Consider the following 26,668-nt stretch of genomic DNA (forward strand, 5'->3'; position numbering starts at 1 on the left):
GCGCATCTTGGTGGTGACGCAGGTGTCGCAGACTTGCGCCGCGTGCTCGATTACCAGAATGCCTCGGGCCATCTCCTCCTTCCCGAGCCGATGGATAGCGTCGAAGTGCAGATGTCCAAGCCTCTCGTGCCAGCGCCAGGCGTCGTCGTCCTTCCGCGTGGCGAGGCATACAGGCTGCACGGCGTCGAGGTGAGGAATGTAAAGCCGGTTGCTGCCGCGCTTTACCTTGGCGAGGAGGTGCTTGCGCTGATCCTAGATCCGCAAGACGCCGTGCTCGATCTCCACCTTCGAGCCCGCTTCATCGAGCTGACCCAGGGACATGATGGAGTTGCGCAGCGCCGGGACGAAGTAGACGCCGTGGAGGACGCGGTGCTCGCCGTTCTTCGCCTGGAACACGACCGAGCCCACGCCCTGGATCTCCACGCGTGATGCATCGCCGAACTTCACCGTGCCGCGGATGGTCGTGTCGAGCTCAGAGAAGATCTCACGACGCCCAGACATATGGTGGGTGGCGCCGCTGTCGAGGTACCAGCCCTCGAGCTTGTCCTCGTCGCTGGCGTCACCGAGGAAGGCACGTGCGCGCGGCTCGGCGAAATCCAGGAACACGGCGGCCTTGGTGCAGAGGACTTCAGGCGTCTTCTCCTCCAGTTGTACAACGCCGTGGGCGAAGAAGAGCGCGCCATCATCCGAATCCGCCTCGGCGACGTGTGCTGCGCCCCGCGCACCACCGCCTCCCTGCTGCTGGCCACCGCGATCTCTTCCGCTGCCACCGCCTTGTCGCGGGGGATCACGGCAGTCGTGTGCCCAGTGACCCGGCCGCTTGCAGTTTAGGCAGATGTCGTCGCGGTTGGCCTTGCGTTCGCTGTCGTCTTCGCGGCGCTCGTTCTTGGCCCTCTGCTTCTTCCCGCCACGGGGGCGACGCCGCGGCTCCTTGCCGCTGGCGGAAGCAGAGTCCTGGGCGCCCTTCCTTCTCTCCTTCTGCCGAGCGTGCCACTGCTCTTCCGAGAGCATCAGTTTGCCGGCGATGATGAGGGGCTCCCCGGGGACCTCCTGCAGATCGTCCACCGTCTTCAGTCGACCCGACACCTCCTCGATGGTGAGATCCTGGAAGTCGAGGAGAGTCTCGATGGCGATGCAGAGCTGCGCGTACTTGGCCGGTGCAGCGCGCAGGAGCTTCTCCACCGCGCGCTCCTCGTTGATGTCCGTGTCGCCATGGAGGGCGAGCTGCTGCTTCAAGGCAACCAGGCGCAGAGTAAAATCCTCAGCCTGCTCACCTGGGCGGAAGGACAACAACTCCCACTCGCGGCGCAGACGTTGTAGAGCGGTGCGCCGAGCTCGTTCTCCTCCGATGCGTGCTGTGGCGAGGGAGTCCCACGCCTCCTTCGCCGTCGCCTTCTTCGACAGCGGCATCTGCATCTCCTGAGGAACGGCGGCGATGAGTGCTTCGACGGTGCGGCGGTCCTCATGGTGGGGAAGATCGCCGTACTCGATCGCGTCCCACAGCTGGCGAGCTTGAAGCTTTAGCTTCATGATCGACGCCCACTCGTGGTAGTTGGTCTTGGACAGCATCGGCCAAGTGGTGGAGCCGCCGGAGTCCTTGTACACGGCCTGGATCACCGGAGAGCGGCCCCTGCCGCCACGTCCGCGACGGCGATCCTGATCCGGCGACCGCGACTGCCTGCGCATCCGCTCCGGGCTCCTCCGAGGCGGACGGCGGCGATCGCGCGGCTCCTCGCGCAGATCCTCGTGCGGCTCCTCCTCCTCAAGTGGCTGCTCATCCCAGAGCTCTCGACGCAGAGCGGCGGCCGTGGTAGCGGCCTGCCTGGCTGCGGCCGCTGCGGCCTCCGCGGCTTGCTGCGCTTGCGCGGCTGCGGCCTCTGCCGCTGCCAGACGCTGCCCGGCGGCTGCTGCGGCGACGGCTGCTCTCTCTGCGGAGGTGGCCATCTCTCAGGATCAAGAACACGCTTTGATACCAATTGTTGGACAATAGATGAACACGAGATTGATCTGGCAACAGCCAGAGGGCAGTTTGCCTGCTATGGCCTTTTGATTGAAATCCAAAATTGTATCTCGGTTACAAAACCCTTGCCCAATCTCCAGCTCTTATAGGCTGAGGGCCACCTCTTGGATAGGTATATTATAGAGTAGATTCCTAGTTAACTTGGCTGCCAAGGGTCCTATCTTCTTGACCCCCAAGCAAGCCTATTACAGCCACACAACTGAAAACAGGAAAAAAAAAAACAAAACTGCAATGGGCAATACTTAGGCCCTGCTATGCTAGATACATGACCAACTGCTATCAATGTGTTCCGGGGTTTCATCATCCTCATTGAGTCATTGCAGACCTCACGGATACAGTCCAGCAACACATGTTTCCGATGCAGCACAGAGCGGCACTGTATCCTACCCTGCAACAGTAGCCACATGAACATTTGAACTCGCGGTGGTGCAGCATTCCGCCAAAACAAATGTTGCTCTTTCATCAGACGGCTGTCCTTTCACAATAGTATATATATATACTTTTTCATATGCAAGCCAAGAGAGCAAACACAATAGCACTTGTGTTATTTTCAGAAATGTGCATCAGTTGAAAAAACAAAAGTCAAATCAAAACACAGACATGGGGGAATAAATTCTTGGACCTGCATCTACTAACAGAAAATGATAGATCTGAATTTCTTACCTCTGAATGAAACTATAGTAGGGCTGCATATTTTTCTCAGACATTACTGCTGCATATTTACATGTGGATGACCACTTTCTTTGTGTTGCTGCAGTATGACAGTATGCAGTTATGCACTTATGCTGGTAAACTGGGGGTGTCTTGGCAGGATTATGCAGTTATGCAGTTATGCTCTTCTGCAATCCAACAGCTGAGGATTTTTCTTGTCCAGCCCCTCCCTATTTCTTTCAGCATCAATCAAAATTGGGATTTTTCTTTGACTTAAATGCGTTAGTTCAGCTAATCTTCTTATACCTAGGATAAAAACCCTAGTATAGAAAAGATCTATATAACCACGATTATATGACCAGCTGTATATCTTTTTTTTCACTGGATTGTTCCATAAACACAGGTCAGTCTCAGTAACAGTCAAAGTTTTGCTAGGCGCTAGGCAAAATCTAGGCGATGACCCCTAGCCTAGGGACTAGTCGAGCCTAGGCTAGCCTAGGCGACGCTAGGCGTTTTTCTAGGCGTTTTGCCAATTTATATATAAATATATAATATATACATTTATAGGCACAAATCATGAATAATTTAGATAAAAAACAGGGAAGGATCAGTAGACATACCTTAGGTCCTTTGTATGATTACTGAATTTCCTGCAGCAATGCTGCAATAGAAGTGGAACAGCACTTTAAGATGCAATTGGGCATCAATATAAGTGGTACAAAAATAGAAAATAGCAAGTTAGGTACTTATTTGAGGTCTGATCCTTCTCCCATCCAATCTCATCACTTCAGCAACATTGGATAGCCTTTTGAAATCACAAACATGAAGGGACAGCAGGCAGCAACAGCAACACAGAATATAAAAACTAACAGTACATTCCAACACATGATTGATGATCCTCAGTTCATAAGTTAAAGATACATGGATGCAGGATGCATAAGCATAATAAAAGCTAAAACATGACATGAAGCTAGCTGTCTCACACTTCTTCAGTAGGGTTCATCCATCACATAGTCATCCTCATCTTCATCAAACTCTTCTTCTTCGGACTGGAACTCTTCTCCTTCATAGAGCTCTCTCACCCTTGCACTTGTACGTGGCTGTAGTTGTTCTTCTGCTCCCACTGCATCTCCAAGCACAGACCAAGGTATCCCTGTACCTTCCATGAGTTCCTCATCTTCATCATCTCTAAAAACAACTGCTGCCAAATCATCTCCATTCTCTTGGAGGAAACCTTGAGCTTCAGTTGTGTCACTAGACAAGAGAACATCAGTAATTTTCTTTGACTTAATCTTTGCTCTCTTATTAAGCAGCCTGTTGTTGAATTGAATGTAGACCAACTTACTGATGCGGTCTACAGTAAGTCTGTTTCTCCTTTTAGTGTGCACTGCATCAAACCCACTCCAATTTCTTTCACAACCAGAAGAGCTTGATGTCAAAGATAGGATCCTTGTAGCCATCTTCTGTAGAGCTGGTGTTTCAGTTCCATACAGCCGCCACCATGATGCTGAAATAAACACTATTAATTACTAGTTATAGCAGATTTTCTTGTTAGATGATCACAACAAACAGCCATGTATAATCATGAAATAACTTTTACCTGGATTATATTCAAAGTTTTCAAAAGTCCTTGCAAGTTTCTTGTTAAATGGTCCTTCTCTATTCTCTATTCTGAAACTTCTGGAGTTCAACATTGGCAGCTTGTTCTTGCATTTCCTCATCATGATAATAAAAAGTCTCCACACAACTGATAAAACCTACTGTTATTTTGGGGACATCAAAAATTGATGGATCAGCATAACTATAGTGTGGATTCAGCAAATAAGCTGCCAAATGCAATGGAGAATCAAGTCTTCCAGCCATCTTCTTCTCAACAATAGCAATAACATCCTTGAAACGGGACTCAACATTGCCAAACGCCTCTTTGATCTGTCTCTTTGCCTTCAATAGTTCTCCATATACGAAACCCATGGATGGCTTCACATCTCCATCAACCAAACGAAGAACTTTGAACAATGGCTCAAAAACAGCCAATGTCAACTTCACATCCTTCCAAAAATTTGGATTCAATATAGTTGCTGTAGCATTTTTTCCCTTCTTTGATTTCACATCCTTCAGTGAGTCCCACCTACTATGAACCACCATCTTTCTTAGCTTGTCCTTCTTCTCTTGTATGCTTTCCAAAGTCAGAAAGTTTGAAGCAAACCTAGTCACTCCTGGCCTTACTATCTCTCTCCCCTCAGTGAAGTGTCTCATGCACTCTAGTGTTCTTGTGTGCCCATAGACAAATATGGTGAATGCCTTTGCTTGGTCAACCACCTTCTTGAATCGAGGAATGTTGCCAATTCCTTGGAGCATCAAGTTGATTGTGTGAGCTGCACAAGAGGTCCAAAAGATCTGTGGTCTCTTCTCATGCAGCAGCTTCTTTGCTCCCATGTTGTTAGAAGCATTGTCAGTCACAACTTGCACCACATCATCCTCACCAACTAACTCAATTGCTTTGTCCACTAGTTCAAATATGACTTCACTTGTGTGTGACACATCTGACATCTCTTTTGAGGAAATAAAACTGGTTCCATCAGCACAATTAGTGCACACATTCATTATGCTTCTCCTCTTCTTATCTGACCAAGCATCAGTCATAATAGAGCACCCATTCTTCATCTTCTCGGCTTCACGTTCTTGCAGCAAACTCTTGGTTCTTACATATTCTTCTTCTAGCAATCTCCCTCTCAGGTCAAACATAGTTGGAGGTTCAATTCCAAGCCCAAATTGTCCAATTGCTTCACACATTTGCTTGAACTCATCGTTGTCACAAGCATTGAATGGTATTGCTGCCAATGTTACAAAATTAGTGCAGTACTACAGCAATAGGTAGTAGCATAGCATACAATGAAATCTGAAATAAAAAAACAGCAAGGAAATTACCATGGTTATAGGCCCATCTTGCAATATATTTATGCACCTCATGCAATCTTTCTTTCCAAAGTTCCTTGTTCAGCTTCTGTTGAGTCAAAGATTCAGATTTGGTTGCTGTAGGATCAATAGCTTTTGTCCATTTGTCCATGGGGCCTAATTTGTGAGGCTCTGAACTTCCAATACAAGTGACTTCCTCTGACCCTCCAACCCTAGATACAGATGCATGGACTTCCTCTCTAAGTTCCAGCTCATGAACAAGTTTCTCCTTCCTCTTCCTTTTTGCTTCATCTAATGCTTTCTTGCATTTTTCTTGAGCCTCCTTTAACTTCTCTTTGGTGGTCTTCGTGCCTAGACATTTCTTGGCATTCTTTCCTTCCTGGGCAATATGCTGCTTCAACCGATAAACCCCTCCAAACATTTGCTTGTCACAGAGTAGGCACTTCACATTGTCCTTGTTGCTTGGATTAACAAGAACCCCAAACTCCCATCCCACATCATCTGAATTCCTTCTCAAGACACTTGCTCCCTCTGTTGCACTTGCACTTGCCTGAGCCTCTGTTCCTGTCATCTGAAGATGGCAACAAAATCTTCACTGAATATATGCATGCAGTTTCACAGATCGGTCAAATCAGAAGATGGCAACAAAATCTTCACTGAATATATAAGTATATGCATGCAACCAGTCAAGAATCTCATAGATACATACATGCTGTCAACAATTTCACAGATTCATCAAGGAATCAAATCAATCAATCATAAATTTCAGGTTTCAGGAAAGGAAACAGAGGAAAAATGAGAAAAAGGAAACAGAGGAGAGGAGAGAGGCAGAGGAGAAAGGAAACAGAGTAGAGGAGAAAGGAAACATACCGGAGGAGACCGGCGTCCGGGAGGAGCTGGAGCTGCGTCCGCGACTCCGCGTAGCCGTCGGGGAGGAGCTGCGTCCGCGACTCCGCGTAGCCGTCGGGGAGGAGCAGCCGCAGCCGCCGCGCAGTCCGAGCAGCAGGCGCACGGTGAGGAGGAGCAGCCGCGCGGTGAGGGGAGGCAGCAGCTGTGTCGCCGGCGGCGAGGAGCGGCAGCCGCGTCGCAGGCGGGGAGGAGCAGCAGCCGGCGTCGCCGCGCGTCGTCGAGGCGAATAGAAGCAGGCAAACTCCCTTCTCTCCCCTTTTCCCCCTTATCCGTCTCCAGCGCGCGGGAAAAGCCGCGCCAAAACCTCCGCGCGCGCGCTCTGCCCGCGGCGGCATTATTTCGCGAGCCCTGGCCGCCTAGCTCGCCTCCGCGCCGCCTAGGTCACCTGGGCGCCGTCGAATCGCCGCCGAATCGGAGCAAGTCGCCGCCTAGGCGCGCTGCCCGCCTAGAGACCCGATTACCCCCCAAATCGAGTCGCCATGCCATAGACTAGCGACTAGGCGCGACTAGGCTCGTCCTAGTCGTCGATTTTCAAAACTATGGTAACAGTGCAGAAAGGAGAAAAATAACCATAAAAAGGCTTATGCGTGGCATCAACAGAAGTTTCTAGAATGACAACTTGAACAAATAAAAAATAACTTTCTTATTAGGAGCCATATCTATGATTGATAAGCTATTTGCAATCACTGCAGAAAAAACAGAACTATGTTTTGTTTTGTTTTGTTCAAGTGGAGTAAGATGATTGTGTCTAGAAGAAATTAGCTCTTCTGCAACAAGCAAAATTGCAAAGTCTCAGATACACATCTGCGATAATTCTTTATCCTACATGATTATGCCCTGGGCCCAGGGTATAATCATATAGGATAAAGAATTGTCGCAGATGTCTGAGACTGAGAGAAGGCAGTTTGTCTGAGCCACAAACCAGCTCCAGGTGTAGCAGGTCAGGACGGTGCTGGGCAATGGCGTCCGCGGGGAAGGGGCGGCGAAGCCATTGGCGGGCTTCACCAGTTGCGCGCGACCGCCTGTCTTCCCTTCCCCCAGCAGCAGGCTTCAGCTTCACCGGCGGCGTGGACGAGCTCCGGTGACGGTGTTAAATCGAGCATTGCGGACCTTCGACCATTGGCTCAGGGAAACGTGAGCAGGCAGCGACTCGGGGAACCACTGTGGGGCGGGAAGCGCAGACCAACTCAGGGAAGCTCGAGCAGCCAACGAAGACGGCGAGGCGACGGCGCAGCGAGAACACAGCGACAGCAGCCGCTCGATTCGCTGGCTGCTTGTAACACCCTTGGCCGCTGGTGAGACACCGTCGACATGAGCGACGAGAAGAATCGCTGGAGTTCGGCCAATGGAGGAGGCAGAGGGGAAACCCCTGGCTCTCGCAAGTCTATTTTGACTTCAGTAATTGTTCAATAGCGTTCTTAGCAGCAGTGCATGCCTTAAGGCTTACATCCATTAGTACACGGGACCCACATGTCATAGTCTAATTTATTACATACATGGAAAATTTGCCTCTTGGGCTTGGACACGCTCGAAGCTCTTGCCTTCTCTTGTCTAGGCAATTAGTATTGGGCCGTGACAACTTCCCCCGCCGAAGAACTGGCTTGCCCCCAAGCCGGTGCATCATGGAAGCGCTACTTCACCACATAATAGTCTTCCCAGGTGGTATCTGATGCTGGTTAACCTCTCCATGACAATAACACCAGAGGAACTGCAGTGTTACCTTTCTTTACCAGATGGCAGTCCAGAACTTGTAGTGGCTGAGCTGTGCTAGCCTGCACATCAGTAAGCATTGGTAACTTGGAGAAGACTGTGAAATATGAAATACTATGTGAATAACGCTGTCAGGTGGGAGCTCCAATCTGTAAGCTACTTGGCCAATGCATTACAGCACCGTGGATGGTCCAAAGTACTTATAGGAGAGTTTTGGAAATGGTCGCTTGGCTAAGACTGTGTATAAGGTTGCAGTTGAAGTAGAACTTGATCACCACTGTGAATTCCTTGTCAGTACGATGCTTGTCTGCTTGGAGCCTTGGACTATCATTCGGTTCTGAGCTTCTTCTTCTAACCGTTGTTTCGATGCCAACATATACTGTCCTCTGTGCTTGATAATGTCAGCCACACTTGGTGTTGTCTCAGGAGGCACTGCTGGACAAGCTCCCAGGTTTGGTTCCGAGCCATAGAGTGCTTTGAATGGAGAGCACCCTATAGAGCTATGAAATGCAGAGTTATACCATAATTCTGCCAAGGATAACCATGATTTTCAGTTCTTTGGGGAATCCTGTACTGAGCACCTCAAGAACATTTCAAGGCACTGGTTGACCTACACAGATTGTCCATCACACTGTGGATGGTAGGCAGTAGTTAGATTGAGCTCAGCCTTGTATAGTTTGAAGAGTTCCTTCCAAAAATGGCTAACAAAAATGGGGTCTCTGTCAGTCACAATTGATCTTGGTAACCCATGCAATTTGACAATGTTGTCCATGAACACTTTGGAGATTGAAACAACTTGTGTATGGGTGTTTAATAGGGAGAAGATGGGTAAATTTAGTGAGTCTGTCCACCACCACTAATATGGTTGAATATCCTTCAGATTTTGGAAGGCCTTCTATGAATTCCATTGTTAGGCCCTTCCAAACCCCCTCTGGAATGGGCAGTGGTTGTAACAAACAGCAGGATGAGTGTGAGTGTGTTTAGCCTGTTGACACACTAAGTATTGCTGAATATAGTTGCGCACATCCTTTTCAATCCTTTTCCACTGGAAGTGTCTTTTCAGTCTATGTGGCATGGACGCCAGAATGACCCCCAATAGCACTTGAATGAAAATGCTGCTATCAGTTTGGTTTGTAGAGCTGAGTTCTGTGCTATCCAAATTAGATTATGTTTTCTGCTCAATCCTTGGTGCAAACTGAATCCTTTGCCATTTGGGTTGACAATAGCTAGTTCAGTTAGGAGCTCCTAGGCTTTGGGATCTGTGGCATATGAGTTGAGGACCTCTTGAATCCACTATGATTGTACTACTGCAACTCTGTGAACAGCATAGAGTGAAGCTACTCATGACAAAGCATCTGCAGCTATGTTTTCCTGGCCTGGCTTATAGATAATCTGAAATTGGAGACCCATGAGTATGTCATAGCCCTCCTCTATAGATCAGAATGGGATTTGGTCATTCAGATATGACAATGACTTGTGGTTAGTGAGAATCACAAACTGCTGCCTCTGAAGATAGGGGTGCCATTTTTCCACTGCCATGAGCAATGCAAGAAACTCCTTCTCATATATGGAAAGTGCTTTGAGTTTTTGTCCTATGGGCCTGTTTGGCAGTGCTCCTCACGAGGAGCTCCTCTAGAGGAGCTAGAGCCGTTTTGCTGAAGCCACAAATTATGGCTTCGTCAAAACGGCTCCGACTCCTCTGTTTTTTTTACTAAAAAACGGTTTCTCAAAAAAACGTTTGGCAGGGCTCCTCTGGAGGAGCCAGAGCCAGAGTCGCAGAGGAGCCCTGTTAAACAGGTCCATAGGTTGTCCTTGTTGTATCAATACCGCTCCAATGCCTTCTGCACATGCATCTGTCTCTACTGTAAACTGCATGTTGAAGTTTGGAAGAGCTAGAACTGGGGTTTGGAACATTAGCTTGTTTGATATTAGTGAAAGTTTGTTGGGCTTCAGGTGACCACTGGAATTTTTTCAATCTCAGTATATTCCAAAATTTTTGGATTTTGGTTCATTATTTTTTAAAGGGATTTTGGTTCATTATTTTTTAAAATAAAACTAAATATCATGCAATTTTTTTGGCAAAAAGATGGTTATTCTCTATTTTGGATTTTGGTCTTAGAGGCAAAAAAAAAAAACCAAAAGAACCTCATAAGACCCTCATGAGGGTAATAAATTCTACATTTTGGATGAAACTAAACATGACCTTAAAAATTTTGATATTTTGCATTCCGTCATTCCAAAATAGTTGGCATTTTACATTTTGACTTTTTTTTGAACTAAACACCTCCTGATTCCATATTGCCAGACATGTCGCAGTTCCTGCAGGATCCACTAGTTCTTGATCCCTCGTACAAAATTCTGAGTCAGGCAGCGGGGATAGGCGCCGATCGAGCTCCGGAGAGGGATCAAAATCAAATACCCGCAACACAGACGGTGGATCTGCGCTTTGCGGTGCCGCCTTGGGTGACCGACCGGCCGGGTCCTCCAAGAATTCCGATGACGACGCGCAGCGGCAGCTCATACATATTCTACTCAAATTTGACTATTTTTCTTCAAGACTACCGCATCCTTTTATAATGAAACACGGGCATTATATCCGATAGAGGATACTTGGGGGGTTGGGGGGGACAATCCGATCAAGAAAAAAAAAAAGCTACTCAATCCATTACAAATTATAAGATGACTTTTTTAACACAAAATTTGACCATTCGTTTTATTCAAAAATTTATGCAAAATATAACTTTTTTTTGCCGTGGCTTGGTTTATTAATAAAAGTTCTACAAGAATGACTTAAATTTAACTACGTTTGCACAAATTTTTTGAAAATAAGACGAGTGGTCAAACTTAGAGTTAAAAAAGTCAAACGATTTATAATTTGGGATGGAGGGTAGCTACCGCACGGGCGTGTCCCATGCATCCATCCGATCTCTGAAAAAATTTTGGATTTCACTAATGTAACATTTTTATTTTTATTTGACAAATATTATCCAATCATAAACTAATTAGGATCAAAAGATTCGTCTCGTGATTTACAGACAAACTGTGTAATTAGTTTTTGTTTTCGTTTATAATTAATATTTCATACATGTGCCGCAAGATTCGATGTGACGGGGAATCTTTAAAACTTTTTGATGACCGACACGGACGTGCTACGGCTACGCATGCAACGCGACCGACGGCCGCCCGTGCGGCAGGCACCGTCTCCGCGGTCCGCAGTGAGCACCAAACAACCAGAGCCAATTCCCCGGGATGGATCCGTCCCATATCCATGAGCGCAACAACCGGCGAAGTGCTCGCGAACGGCCGCGACGGCGACGGCCGACGGCTGGCCTGCCCATCCACTCAGTCACAGCAGCCAGCCAGCCAACCCGGCCGTACATACACTACCTACACCTGCTGCAACGAAAGCTCTTGGCGTCCCCTGGCTGGTGCCGTCGCCGGTTCGCCACCAACCTGTCAGCAGCACAAGAGTCTTCTCTTCTCCCGTTTTCTTTTCCCTCGCGGGCAACGGGCATGAGCATGATTATTGACGATGGGTTCGGTTCGGCAAAGGACAGCGGCCGGCAGCGTGGAGAAAAATCTGCCAACGAACGCTGGGCGTCGGACGATGCGTGCGTGCGTGCGGCCTGATGCTGGCTTGCAGTTGCAGGGTCTTGAAGCAACCCAGGCAGGCAGCGGCTGGTCCCCCTGCAGTCTCCCGGCCGAACCGCACGCTCTGCCGAACCCCGTCGGGTCCTACCGCCAGCAAGGACCCGGGTCCAAGCGTCCTACACCGGCTGCAATTGCAACTCATGCAGCCATGATCACAATGCTCCTACTTGCTACTAGCAGGAGTACTCGACAGGACAGGTTGCCGTTTAATTTCCACAAGTCATAGAGAGGTAGAGAGGCGAATTTGGATTGATCGCAGCGGCCAGCTAGCCTAGCTGAAAGAAGGCTAGCACAGTAGCACACTATATAGTCAGAACGAGTCGGCACATGTCTGCATATGCACCGGAACGTCGACGCTGACGGTGCAGTCACATTCGCAGAATAATCGATCGCCCGGGCTGGCACGTACGTAGGGCCGGCGTTTCAGCCTTAACTAACGTCGTTGCACATCTCGTATGTTAGGCGACGGCATCCTGCACAGGTGAGGCCAAGATTGTTTTAATTAAACTTTAAAGAGAGGAGCCATCGGATGCCTACACGATCTGGAACAGTTTCTTCACAGCAAAATGAAAAATTAAGATGGCATCTACCTAGTATGAATCTTTATTTGCATCGCTCTGCTGATATGTATCAGATCAGATGATCAAGATGGATAAGATTAATTCAAGTACTAGCCAGCTGCCTGCGAGTCGCAGGCTCGATCACTTGTCGAGACCAAACTAAAATGTGTTTTTTCTCATCAGTAAACTCTTGAGTTAATCGAAATCTGGTTCTGTACTGTCCTATCCCGTTTCAGTAAAAACTGCACTGGCTAATTAACCTAGCTAGAACTAGAATCTCTTAATCAACCAGGCTCCTAGCTAGTCCCTAACCCTATCCAACAAAGTCCATGCCAGCCAGGCGGCTTAAGAAGATAAACAAAAATGTCCTCCTGTCTGAAACTATTTAGCTTCTTAATCCTTCCACTGCACTGTTCTGTCTGTTCCTCATGCACTGCCGTTGAATATAGTACGAGTGCATTCATGTGTCCCTGTAAAACGAATCTTCAAACTCCTCCCCTTAACCCTGCCTGATTGGTCCATATCCAGTTACTACAGTAGGTCCCCATCAAGAGATACTCGCCACTGGCCACAAATCGTCCTGTCAATGCTTCTTCTTCTCTCGTGCACTGCTCTCCAGGCACTGTGCGTGCATGAATGCATGACATATACTAGTACTATGCAGCAAGTCCTCTTCATCTATACTATACGAGTTTCTTTTCCTCACTACACTAGATAATTAGCCGCTGGCAACTCCCCAATCCAAGTAGGTGTGTATATGAAACCCTCCTTTATGAATTGATAAAAATGTCCGATGAACAGCCCTCCCAAATGTTGAATCTTTGAGCTATTAAAATAATACGCCACGGCTTTCTTACTCGGCAAAACCAAGAAGACAATATCTCTGTAAGGATGTAATCCAAGTAGTTCAATATACTGGCAGGAGTCAAGATCAATGTCAGTGGCATTATCAGCATCAGAGTCCCAACCAGAATCATTTTCTGCTGCTGTTGGTTCTTCGTTGTTTTCTTCTTGAACATCATCGTAGCTGTATGAGCCATGTTGTAAAATCCATGGCCTACCAGTTTGATGATCACTGAATGGGTACCTGGTGACATGCTTCAATACCCACTCGATCTTGCTACCAGACTCGTCCAGGAACCAAACTTGGAGTCTCCGCTGACCAACCGCCGCAAAATGTACCCCACCCACTGACTTTCCAAGACGGAATTGATAACACCTTGTCGAGATAATGTCAGGCGGCAGGTCAATTACTCGGTACTTATTAGTAGACACATTTATCCTGCAACATAAAACCATTGGCATTTTTTTTACTATAATGCATACTTCAAAACGTCAATGGAAGAAACCAAAATTAAACTAAATATATCAGTTTATGGGACAAGTGGCTACCTCGTAATGGAAGTTAACATCCAATACACGTAGAGTGCTCCATGCCGGTAGACAGCATGACATCGTCTGCAATCCAATTTTGACCATACACTGACAGCAGTTGCTGTGTGTTCTTCCTCACAGAGAAAAGGCCTTTCCTCCCACCTCTCCGTGTTAGATGAGTAAACACGTAAGATGTATTCTGACGGCGGCCACCGTGATTCCTCTGATAACTTGTCCTTGTAATCAAATGGACTTTCCATCGAAAACACCTCAAAATATGGCGATAACGTGGGATCAAACACAAGGTACGGATAGTAATGACAGCGTCGTCTTGAGCTCTGTTTTTCCTCGTGCAAGGTCGGATAAGGCGGCAAGCGCATCCATTGCCTCGTCGTCGGGTTAACCACGAGATCATCATCAAGCAGCAATCCGAGATGGACGCGAGAGAAAGGCCGTGATGGTCTTTGTCCATCTTCAGGTAGCTTTGGAGACCGCTGGCGATCTTACGCGCCATCAAGGGCCGGACGAAGAAGTTCGGGGGCTCAGCCTCGTTCGTCTCCACGAAGATGTCGGCCATCGAGAGCGGGAGGAGGTCCGTGCGCAGCTGGCAGCGCGCGTCCGCGTCCACGACGTCGCGCCACTCCCTGCAGACGCAGCGCGACACGGCGAGGGTGGGCGGCGGCAGCAGGGCTAGCACGTCCGCCAGCACGTCTCGAGGCACCTGGTCCATGGATCTATTCCCGCGCCGATCGAGGGAACCCGCCCTCGGGAAGGGGCACGTGAGAGAGAACCTGAACAGGATGATCGAGGCGAGGAGAGACGAGAGAACTCGTCTGAACCAAACGCGCCTCAGGCCTCGTCGTCTCGCGTGGGTCGTTGATTGTTTTTTCTATATATATTGGTGGAATCGAGGGATGGACGTCCTGTTCCGTCACTACATTAGGGATGAGGATGAAAAATGAAAATACTTTTCCAAATTATTCGATACCATCTTTTTAATATGGTAACTAAATGGATTACAGGAAACCGGAATTTTGCCGAGTGTCATATGCTTTGCCGAGTGCTAAAACTCGGGCACTCGGCAAAGAGCTTCTTTGCCGAGTGCTGCACTCGGCAAATAGCTCTTTGCCGAGTGCCTGACGCTCGGCACAGTTCGGCACTCGGCAAAGATGCCCTTTGCCGAGTGCCAGACACTCGGCAAACCATTGCACTCGGCAAAGAGAGACGGTGATACACACCGTGAACCTTTGCCGAGTGCCACGGGAAAACTCTCGACAAAGATTTTTTATTTTTTATTTTTTTTGCCTCCAAAATTTTTTTGTGGACTTTACACTTTGTTTCGAAGTGTATGTTAAAATTTGGCATAATTCTCAATATATTTTCTATATATCTTTAATTTATTTTATTTAAATGTATTTTTTTTTCCAAAAATACAATATTGAACTACAGGTGCATCGTATTATAGAATTTGATGATTGGAAAAATGATATTCACGATACTTATTATAGTTTGAGGACATTTCCAGGAGCAAGTCCGAAATTTCAAACGTCTTATACACGAAACATGGCGACAAAGTTGCGGAAGAAATGTATTTTAATTATATAAATTATAAATAAAGTCCAAAAATCTTAAAATCTGGTGACACGTCTTTACATAACATGTGGACGCTATGATAAAAATTCGAGAATGTTTGCAAAAATTATCATGTACGTTAGTTATAAACCTACACCTCTCCCATGTGATCACATGTGAAATGAAGTGAGAGGTGTAGGTTTATAACTACGGTACGTAACAAATTTACTAATATCCTCCTTATGTGATGTCGAGATGTGTCACCAGATTTTAAGATTTTCGGACTTTATTTGTAATTTATATAATTAAAATACATTTCTCCCACAACTTTGTCGCCATGTTTCGTGTATAAGATGTTCGAAATTTTGGATATGCTCGTGAAACTGGCGTCAAAATATAACAACTATCATGAATATTATTATTTTTCCGATCATTGAATTCAATGATTCGATGCGTTCAATATTATATTTTCAGAAAAAATACGTTTAAGTGAATAAATTAAAGAAATATATCAAGAATTATGCCAAATTTTAACATATATTTTAAAATAAAGTGCCAAGTCAGAAAAAAAAAAGTTTAGAGGCAAATAAAAAGAATAAAAAAATATTTGCCGAGTACCACCCGGTACGACACTCGGCAAAGAATAAAGTTTTTTTTAAAAAAATATGGCACTCGGCAAAGATTGATTTTCAAAAATAAAAATAAAAATAAAAATGGTGTTTGCCGAGTGCCGGACCGGATGGCACTCGACAAAGATTAATTTTCAAAAAAAATAAAAATAAAAATTGTCTTTGCCGAGTGCCACCCGGTACGACACTCGGCAAAGAATAATTTTTTTTAAAAAAAATATTATCTTAGCCGAGTGCCACCCGGTACAGCACTCGGCAAAGAATAATTTTTTTTTTAAAAAAATAAAATAATCTTTGTCGAGTGCCCTGCGATCTGCACTCGGCAAAGAATTTTTTTAAGAAAACAATAAAAATCTTTGCCGAGTTCCTGTGATCTGACGCTCGGTAAAGATTTTTTTAAAAAAAATAAAACTGCAGAGTGCCTGTGATCTAGCACTCGGCAAAGATATAAAATCGTTGCCGAGTGCCCTAAGATCTAACTCTCGGCAAAGACTAAGTATATATATTTCAGCCCGCCCGCACTCCAGCTAAATCACTTGGCGCCGCTCGCCACGCCTAGCTCTTCCCTGCTTCCTTGCCGCACTCGCCAACGCTCGACTCGACCCGCCGCCGGCGCACGCCTGCCCTGCCGCCAGCGCGTCAGTACGCCCCGTCCTGGGCGAGCAAGCGGAGTCAGCACGGGGCTCCTCATCCTGGGCATGTTGTGCCAGTCATTGCCGCTCATGCTGTGCTACGTGCGCCATGAGCGCCGGCGAGCACTCTGGGGCTAGGGACACCACGGGACTCGACCTCTCTCGCGCCTGCAGCATGGTCATGCTGCTTGCCAATGTTGCCTAGGTCAAGAAACCAAAATAAACTAAACATATCAGTTTATGGGACAAGTGGCTACCTCGTAATGAAAGTTAACATCCAATACACGTAGAGTGCTCCATGCCGGTAGACAGCATGGCATCGTCTGCAATCCAATTTTGACCATACGCTGGCAGCAGTTGATGTGTGTTCTTCCTCACGGAGAAAAGGCCTTTCCTCCCACCTCTCCGTGTTAGATGAGTAAACACGTAACATGTATTCTGACGGCGGCCACCGTGATTCCTCTTATAACTCGTCCTTGTAATCAAGTAGACTTTCCATCCAAAACACCTCAAAATATGGCCAAAACGTGGGATCAAACACACGGTACGGATAGTAAGGACAACGTCATCTTGAGCTCTGTTTTTGCTCGTGCAAGGTCGGATAAGGCGACAAGCGCATCCATTGCCTCGTCGTCGGGTTAACCATGAGATCATCATCAAGCAGCAATTCGAGATGGACGCGAGAGAAAGGCCGTGATAGTCTTTATCCATCTTCAGGTAGCTTTGGGGACCGCTGGCGATCTTACGCGCCATCGAGGGCCGAACGAAGAAGTCCGGGAGCTCAGCCTCGTTCGTCTCCACGAAGATGCTGGCCACCGAGAGCGGGAGGAGGTCCGTGCGCAGCTGGCAACGCGCGTCCGCGTCCACGACGTCGCGCCACTCCCTGCAGACGCAGCGCGACACGGCGAGGGTGCGCGGCGGCAGCAGGGCTAGCACGTCCGCTAGCACGTCTCGAGGCACCTGGTCTATGGATCTATTCCCGCGCCGATCGAGGGAACCCGCCCTCGGGAAGGGGCGCGTGAGAGAGAACCTGAACAGGATGATCGAGGCGAGGCGAGACGAGAGCACTCGTGTGAACCAAACGCGCCTCAGGCCTCGTCGTCTCGCGTGGGTCGTTGATTGTTTTTTCTATATATATTGGTGGAATCGAGGGATGGACGTCCTGTTCCGTCACTACATTAGGGATGAGGATGAAAAATGGAAATAGTTTTCCAAATTATTCGATACCATCTTTTTAATATGGTAACTAAATGGATCACTACAGGAAACCGGAATTTTGCCGAGTGTCATATGCTTTGCCGAGTGCTAAAACTCGGCAAAGCAAGGCACTCGACAAAGAGCTCTTTGCCGAGTGCCTGATGCTCGGTACAGTTCGGCACTCGGCAAAGATGCCCTTTGCCGAGTGCCAGACACTCGGCAAACCATTGCACTCAGCAAAGAGAGACGGTGATACACACCGTGAACCTTTGCCGAGTGCCACGGGAAGGCACTCGGCAAAGATTTTTTATTTTTTATTTTTTTGCCTCCAAACTTTTTCCGTGGACTTTACACTTTGTTTCGAAGTGTATGTTAAAATTTGGCATAATTCTCAATATATTTCCTATATATCTTTAATTTATTTTATTTAAATGTATTTTTTCCAAAAATACAATATTGAACTACAGGTGCATCGTATTATAGAATTTGATGATTGAAAAAATGATATTCACGATACTTATTATAGTTTGAGGACATTTCGAGGAGCACGTCCGAAATTTCAAACGTCTTATACACGAAACATGGCGACAAAGTTGCGGAAGAAATGTATTTTAATTATATAAATTATAAATAAAGTCCAAAAATCTTAAAATCTGGTGAAACGTCTTTACATAACATGTGGACGCTATGATAAAAATTCGAGAATATTTCACAAAAATTATCACGTACGTTAGTTATAAACCTACACCTCTCTCATGTGATCACATGTGAAATGAAGTGAGAGGTGTAGGTTTATAACTATGGTACGTAACAAATTTAGAAAAATATTTTCATATTTTTATCATAGCCTCCTTATGTGACGTGGAGATGTGTCACCAGATTTTAAGATTTTCAGACTTTATTTGTAATTTATATAATTAAATTACATTTCTCCCACAACTTTGTCGCCATGTTTCGTGTATAAGATGTTCGAAATTTTGGATGTGCTCGTGAAACTGGCGTCAAAATATAACAACTATCATGAATATTATTTTTCCGATCATTGAATTCAATGATTCGATGCACCTATAGTTCAATATTATATTTTCAGAAAAAATACGTTTAAGTGAATAAATTAAAGAAATATATCAAGAATTATGCCAAATTTTAACATATATTTTAAAATAAAGTGCAAGTCAGTAAAAAAAAGTTTGGAGGCAAATAAAAATAATAAAAAAATATTTGCCGAGTGCCACCCGATACGACACTCAGCAAAGAATAAAGTTTTTTTAAAAAAATAAAAACAGTGTTTGTCGAGTGCCGGACCGGATGGCACTCGGCAAAGATTGATTTTCAAAAATAAAAATAAAAATAAAAATGGTCTTTGCTGAGTGCCGGACCGGATGGCACTCGGCAAAGATTAATTTTCAAAAAAAAATAAAAATAAAAATGGTCTTTGCCGAGAGCCATACGGCACTCGGCAAAGAATATTTTTTTTAAAAAAATAAAAATTATCTTTGTCGAGTGCCACCCGGTACAGCACTCGGCAAAGAATAATTTTTTAAAAAAAAATAAAAAAAATCTTTGTCGAGTGCCTGCGATGTGGCACTCGACAAAGAATTTTTTTTAAAAAAAACAATAAAAATCTTTGCCGAGTTCCTGTGATCTGACGCTCGGCAAAGATTTTCTATTTTTTTAAAAAAATAAAACTCTTTGCAGAGTGCCTGTGATGTAGCACTCGGCAAAGATTATTTTTAAAAAATACATAAAATCTTTGTCGAGTGCCCTAAGATCTAACTCTCGGCAAAGACTAAGTATATATATTTCAGCCCGCCCGCACTCCAGCTAAATCACTCGGCGCCGCTCGCCACGCCTAGCTCTTCCCTGCTTCCTTGCCGCACTCGCCAATGCTCGACTCAACCCGCCGCCGGCGCACGCCTGCCCTACCGCCAGCGCGTCAGTACGCCCCGTCTTGGGCGAGCAAGCGGAGTCAGCACGGGGCTCCTCATCCTGGGCATGTTGTGCCAGTCGTTGCCGCTCATGCTGTGCTACGTGCGTCATGAGCGCCGGCGAGCACTCCGGGGCTAGGGACACCACGGGGCTCGACCTCTCTCGCGCCTGCAACATGGTCATGCTGCTCGCCTATGTTGCCTAGGTCAAGAAACCAAAATAAACTAAACATATCAGTTTATGGGACAAGTGGTTACCTCGTAATGAAAGTTAACATCCAATACACGTAGAGTGCTCCATGCCGGTAGACAGCATGGCATCGTCTGCAATCCAATTTTGACCATACGCTGGCAGCAGTTGCTGTGTGTTCTTCCTCACGGAGAAAAGACCTTTCCTCCCACCTCTCCGTGTTAGATGAGTAAACACGTAACATGTATTCTGACGGAGGCCACCCTGATTCCTCTGATAACTCATCCTTGTAATCAAGTGGACTTTCCATCGAAAACACCTCAAAATATGGCGAGAACGAGGGATCAAACACACGGTACGGATAGTAATGACAGCGTCGTCTTGATCTCTGTTTTTCCTCGTGCAAGGTCGGATAAGGCGGCAAGCGCATCCATTGCCTCGTCGTCGGGTTAACCACGAGATCATCATCAAGGAGCAATCCGAGATGGACGCGAGAGAAAGGCCGTGATAGTCTTTGTCCATCTTCAGGTAGCTTTGGAGACCGCTGGCGATCTTACGCGCCATCGAGGGCCGGATGAAGAAGTCCGGGGGCTCAGCCTCGTTCGTCTCCACGAAGATGCCGGCCACCGAGAGCGGGAGGAGGTCCGTGCGCAGCTGGCAGCGCACGTCCGCGTCCACGACGTCACGCCACTCCCTGCAGACGCAGCGCGACACGGCGAGGGTGCGCGGCGGCAGCAGGGCTAGCACGTCCGCCAGCACGTCTCGAGGCACCTGGTCCCTGGATCTATTCCCGCGCAGATCGAGGGAACCCGCCCTCGAGAAGGGGCGCGTGAGAGAGAACCTGAACAGGATGATCGAGGCGAGGCGAGACGAGAGAACTCGTGTGAACCAAACGCGCCTGAGGCCTCGTCGTCTCGCGTGGGTCGTTGATTGTTTTTTCTATATATATTGGTGGAATCGAGGATGGACGTCCTGTTCCGTCACTACATTAGGGATGAGGATGAAAAATGGAAATAGTTTTCCAAATTATTCGATACCATCTTTTTAATATGGTAACTAAATGGATCACTACAGGAAACCGGAATTTTGCCGAGTGTCGTATGCTTTGCCGAGTGCTAAAACTCGGGCGCCGAGTACCGCACTCGGCAAAGCAAGGCACTCGGCAAAGATGCCTTTTGCCGAGTGCCAGACACTCGGCAAACCATTGCACTCGGCAAAGAGAGACGGTGATACACACCGTGAACCTTTGCCGAGTGCCACGGGAAGGCACTCGGCAAAGATTTTTTATTTTTTATTTTTTTTGCCTCTAAACTTTTTCTGTGGACTTTACACTTTGTTTCGAAGTGTATGTTAAGATTTGGCATAATTCTCAATATATTTCCTTTATATCTTTAATTTATTTTATTTAAATGTATTTTTTCCAAAAATACAATATTGAACTATAGGTGCATCGTATTATAGAATTTGATGATTGGAAAAATGATATTCACGATACTTATTATAGTTTGAGGACATTTCCAGGAGCACGCCCGAAATTTCAAACGTCTTATACACGAAACATGGCGACAAAGTTGCGGAAGAAATGTATTTTAATTATATAAATTATAAATAAAGTCCAAAAATCTTAAAATCTGGTGACACGTCTTTACATAACATGTGGACGCTATGATAAAAATTCGAGAATGTTTCACAAAAATTATCACATACGTTAGTTATAAACCTACACCTCTCCCATGTGATCACATGTGAAATGAAGTGAGAGGTGTATGTTTATAACTATGGTACGTAACAAATTTAGTAAAATGATTTCAAATTTTTATCATAGCCTCCTTATGTGACGTCGAGATGTGTCACCAGATTTTAAGATTTTCGGACTTTATTTGTAATTTATATAATTAAAATACATTTCTCCCACAACTTTGTCGCCATGTTTCGTGTATAAGATGTTCGAAATTTTGGATGTGCTCGTGAAACTGGCGTCAAAATATAACAACTATCATGAATATTATTTTTCCGATCATTGAATTCAATGATTCGATTCACCTATAGTTCAATATTATATTTTCAGAAAAAATACGTTTAAGTGAATAAATTAAAGAAATATATCAAGAATTATGTCAAATTTTAACATATATTTTAAAATAAAGTGCCAAGTCAGTAAAAAAAGTTTGGAGGCAAATAAAAATAATAAAAAAATTGCCGAGTGCCACCCGGTACGATAGTCGGCAAAGAATAAAATTTTTTTAAAAAAATAAAAATAATGTTTGCCGAGTGCCGGACCGGATGGCACTCGGCAAAGATTGATTTTCAAAAATAAAAATAAAAATAAAAAAGGTCTTTGCCGATTGCTAGATCGGATGGCACTCGGCAAAGATTAATTTTCAAAAATAAAAATAAAAATAAAAATGCTCTTTGCCGAGTGCCACCCGGTACGGCACTCGGCAAAGAAAAATTTTTTTATAAAAAATAAAAATTATCTTTGCCGTGTGCCACCCGGTACAGCACTCGGCAAAGAATAATTTTTTTTTTAAAAAAAATAAAATAATCTTTGTCGAGTGCCTGCGATCTCGGCAAAGAATTTTTTTAAAAAAAAACAATAAAAATCTTTGCCGAGGTCCTGTGATTTGACGCTCGGTAAAGATTTTTCTTAAAAAAATAAAAATCTTTGCCGAGTGCCTGTGATCTAGCACTCGGCAAATATTATTTTTAAAAAATACATAAAATCGTTGCCGAGTGCCCTAAGATCTAACTCTCGGCAAAGACTAAGTATATATATTTCAGCCCGCCCGCACTCCAGCTAAATCACTCGGCGCCGCTCGCCACGCCTAGTTCTTCCCTGCTTCCTTGCCGCACTAGCCAACGCTCGACTCGACCCGCCGCCGGCGCACGCCTGCCCTGCCGCCAGCGCATCAGTACGCCCTGTCCTGGGCGAGCAAGCGGAGTCAGCACGGGGCTCCTCATCCTGGGCATGTTGTGCCAGTCGTTGCCGCTCATGCTGTGCTACGTGCGCCATGAGCGCCGGCGAGCAGTCGGGGCTAGGGACACCACGGGGCTCGACCTCTCTCGCGCCTGCAGCAAGGTCATGCTGCTCGCCTATGTCGCCTAGGTCAAGAAACCAAAATAAACTAAACATATCAGTTTATGGGACAAGTGGCTACCTCGTAATGAAAGTTAATATCCAATACACGTAGAGTGCTCCATGCTGGTAGACAGCATGGCATCGTCTCCAATCCAATTTTGACCATACGCTGGCAGCAGTTGCTGTGTGTTCTTCCTCGCGGAGAAAAGGCCTTTCCTCTGACCTCTCCGCGTTAGATGAGTAAACACGTAACATGTATTCTGACGGCGGCCACCGTGATTCCTCTGATAACTCGTCCTTGTAATCAAGTGCACTTTCCAACGAAAACACCTCAAAATATGGCGATAACGTGGGATCAAACACAAGGTACGGATAGTAATGACAACGTCGTCTTGAGCTCTGTTTTTCCTCGTGCAAGGTCGGATAAGGCGGCAAGCGCATCCATTGCCTCGTCGTCGGGTTAACCACTAGATCATCATCAAGCAGCAATCCGAGATGGACGCGAGAGAAAGGCCGTGATGGTCTTTGTCCATCTTCAGGTAGCTTTGGAGACCGCTGGCGATCTTACGCGCCATCGAGGGCCGGACGAAGAAGTCCGGGGGCTCAGCCTCGTTCGTCTCCACGAAGATGCCGGCCACCGAGAGCGGGAGGAGGTCCGTGCGCCGCATGCAGCGCGCGTCCGCGTCCACGACGTCACGCCACTCCCTGCAGACGCAGCGCGACACGGCGAGGGTGCGCGGCGGCAGCAGGGCTAGCACGTCCGCCAGCACGTCTCGAGGCACCTAGTCCATGGATCTATTCTCGCGCCGATCGAGGGAACCCGCCCTTGGGAAGGGGCGCGTGAGAGAGAACCTGAACAGGATGATCGAGGCGAGGCGAGACGAGAGAACTCGTCTGAACCAAACGCGCCTCACGCCTCGTCGTCTCGCGTGGGTCGTTGATTGTTTTTTCTATATATATTGGTAGAATCCACGGATGGACGTCCTGTTCCGTCACTACATTAGGGATGAGGATGAAAAATGGAAATAGTTTTCCAAATTATTCGATACCATCTTTTTAATATGGTAACTAAATGGATCACTACAGGAAACCGGAATTTTGCCGAGTGTCATATGCTTTCTCGAGTGCTAAAACTCGAGCACTCGGCAAAGAGCTCTTTGCCGAGTGCCTGACGCTCGGCACAGTTCGGCACTCGGCAAAGATGCCCTTTGCCGAGTGCCAGACACTCGGCCTACCATTGCACTCGGCAAAGAGAGACGGTGATACACACCGTGAACCTTTGCCGAGTGCCACGGGAAGGCACTCAGCAAAGATTTTTTTATTTTTTATTTTTTATTTGCCTCCAAACTTTTTCTGTGGACTTTACACTTTGTTTCAAAGTGTATGTTAAAATTTGGCATAATTCTCAATATATTTCCTATATATCTTTAATTTATTTTATTTAAATATATTTTTTCCAAAAATACAATATTGAACTACAAGTGCATCGTATTATAGAATTTGATGATTGGAAAAATGATATTCACGATACTTATTATAGTTTGAGGACATTTCTAGGAGCACGTCCGAAATTTCAAACGTCTTATACACGAAACATGGCGACAAAGTTGCGGAAGAAATGTATTTTAATTATATAAATTATAAATAAAGTCTAAAAAACTTAAAATCTGGTGACACGTCTTTACATAACATGTGGACGCTATGATAAAAATTCGAGAATGTTTCGCAAAAATTATCACGTACGTTAGTTATAAACCTACACCTCTCCTATATGATCACATGTGAAATGAAGCGTACGTAACAAATTTAGTAAAATGTTTTCAAATTTTTATCATAGCCTCCTTATGTGATGTCGAGATGTGTCACCAGATAAGATTTTCGGACTTTATTTGTAATTTATATAATTAAAATACATTTCTCCCACAACTTTGTCGCCATGTTTCGTGTATAAGATGTTCGAAATTTTGGATGTGCTCGTGAAACTGGCGTCAAAATATAACAACTATCATGAATATTATTTTTCCGATCATTGAACTCAATGATTCGATCCACCTATAGTACAATATTATATTTTCAGAAAAAATACGTTTAAGTGAATAAATTAAAGATATATAAGAAATATATCAAGAATTATGCCAAATTTTAACATATATTTTAAAATAAAGTGCCAAGTGAGTAAAAAAAAAGTTTGGAGGCAAATAAAAATAATAAAAAAATCTTTGCCGAGTGCCACCCAATACGACACTCGGCAAAGAATAAAGTTTTTTTAAAAAAATAAAAATAATGTTTGCCGAGTGCCGGACCGGATGGCACTTGGCAAAGATTGATTTTCAAAAATAAAAATAAAAATGGTCTTTGCCGAGTGCCGGACCGGATGGCACTCGGCAAAGATTAATTTTCAAAAATAAAAAATAATAAAAATGGTCTTTGCCGAGTGCCACCCGGTACCGCACTCGGCAAAGAATATTTTTTTTAAAAAAATAAAAATTATCTTTGCCGAGTGCCACCCGGTACAGCACTCGGCAAAGAATAATTTTTTTTAAAAAAAATAAAATAATCTTTGTCGAGTGCCTGCGATCTGGCACTCGGCAAAGAATTTTTTTAAAAAAACAATAAAAATCTTTGCCAAGTTTCTGTGATCTGACGCTCGGTAAAGATTTTTTTTAAAAAATAAAACTCTTTGCCGAGTGCCTGTGATCTAGCACTCGACAAAGATTATTTTTAAAAAATACATAAAATCGTTGCCAAGTGCCCTAAGATCGAACTCTCGGCAACGACTAAGTATATATATTTCAGCCCGCCCGCACTCCAGCTAAATCACTCGGCGCCGCTCGCCACGCATAGCTCTTCCCTGCTTCCTTGCCGCACTCGCCAACGCTCGACTCGACCCGCCGCCGGCGCACGCCTGCCCTGCCGCCAGCGTGTCAGTACGCCCCGTCCTGGGCGAGCAAGCGGAGTCAGCACAGCCGAACGGGGCTCCTCATCCTGGGCATGTTGTGCCAGTCGTTGCCGCTCATGCTGTGCTACGTGCGGCATGAGCACCGGCGAGCAGTCCGGGGCTAGGGACACCACGGGGCTCGACCTCTCTCGCGCCTGCAGCATGGTCATGCTGCTCGCCTATGTCGCCTAGGTTAAGAAACCAAAATAAACTAAACATATCAGTTTATGGGACAAGTGGCTACCTCGTAATGAAAGTTAACATCCAATACACGTAGAGTGCTACATGCCGGTATACAGCATGGCATCGTCTGCAATCCTATTTTGACCATACGCTGGCAGCAGTTGCTGTGTGTTCTTCCTCACGGAGAAAAGGCCTTTCCTCCGACCTCTCCGTGTTAGATGAGTAAACACGTAACATGTATTCTGACGGCGGCCACTGTGATTCCTCTGATAACTCGTCCTTGTAATCAAGTGGACTTTCCATCGAAAACACCTCAAAATATGGCGATAACGTGGGATCAAACACAAGGTACGAATAGTAATGACAGCGTCGTCTTGAGCTCTGTTTTTCCTCGTGCAAGGTCGGATAAGGTGGCAAGCGCATCCATTGCCTCGTCGTCGGGTTAACCACGAGATCATCATCAAGCAGCAATCCGAGATGGACGCGAGAGAAAGGCCGTGATGGTCTTTGTCCATCTTCAGGTTGCTTT

At 45.9% G+C, this 26,668-nt stretch overlaps 1 protein-coding gene across 2 annotated transcripts; it reads right to left on the reverse strand.

Moving 5' to 3' along the window:
• LOC8054154 lies at positions 3,529 to 7,895 on the reverse strand. 2 transcript variants are annotated; one of them, XM_021463188.1, is made up of 4 exons: positions 6,458 to 7,895; positions 5,600 to 6,158; positions 4,272 to 5,505; positions 3,529 to 4,178 (listed from the first exon to the last, which is right to left on the reverse strand). In XM_021463188.1, exons 2-3 carry the CDS (start codon positions 6,156 to 6,158, stop codon positions 4,331 to 4,333), a joined length of 1,734 nt encoding a protein of 577 aa, XP_021318863.1. In that variant the 5' UTR covers positions 6,458 to 7,895; the 3' UTR covers positions 3,529 to 4,178; positions 4,272 to 4,330. The 2 variants fall into 2 exon arrangements, with proteins under 2 accessions (XP_021318863.1, XP_021318868.1); XM_021463193.1 differs by having other exon boundaries at positions 3,529 to 4,190.

The sequence above is a fragment of the Sorghum bicolor genome, chromosome 1 (genome assembly GCF_000003195.3).
Source record: "Sorghum bicolor cultivar BTx623 chromosome 1, Sorghum_bicolor_NCBIv3, whole genome shotgun sequence".
Taxonomy (NCBI): Eukaryota; Viridiplantae; Streptophyta; class Magnoliopsida; order Poales; family Poaceae; genus Sorghum; species Sorghum bicolor.

Excerpts from the sequence above, each read along its gene's own strand:
- LOC8054154 (XM_021463188.1), bottom strand. The coding sequence starts at position 6,158 with ATGACAGGAACAGAGGCTCAGGCAAGTGCAAGTGCAACAGAGGGAGCA. Across the intron at positions 5,506-5,599 it reads AAGATGGGCCTATAACCATG|CAATACCATTCAATGCTTGT; the intron begins GTAATTTCCTTG and ends TAACATTGGCAG.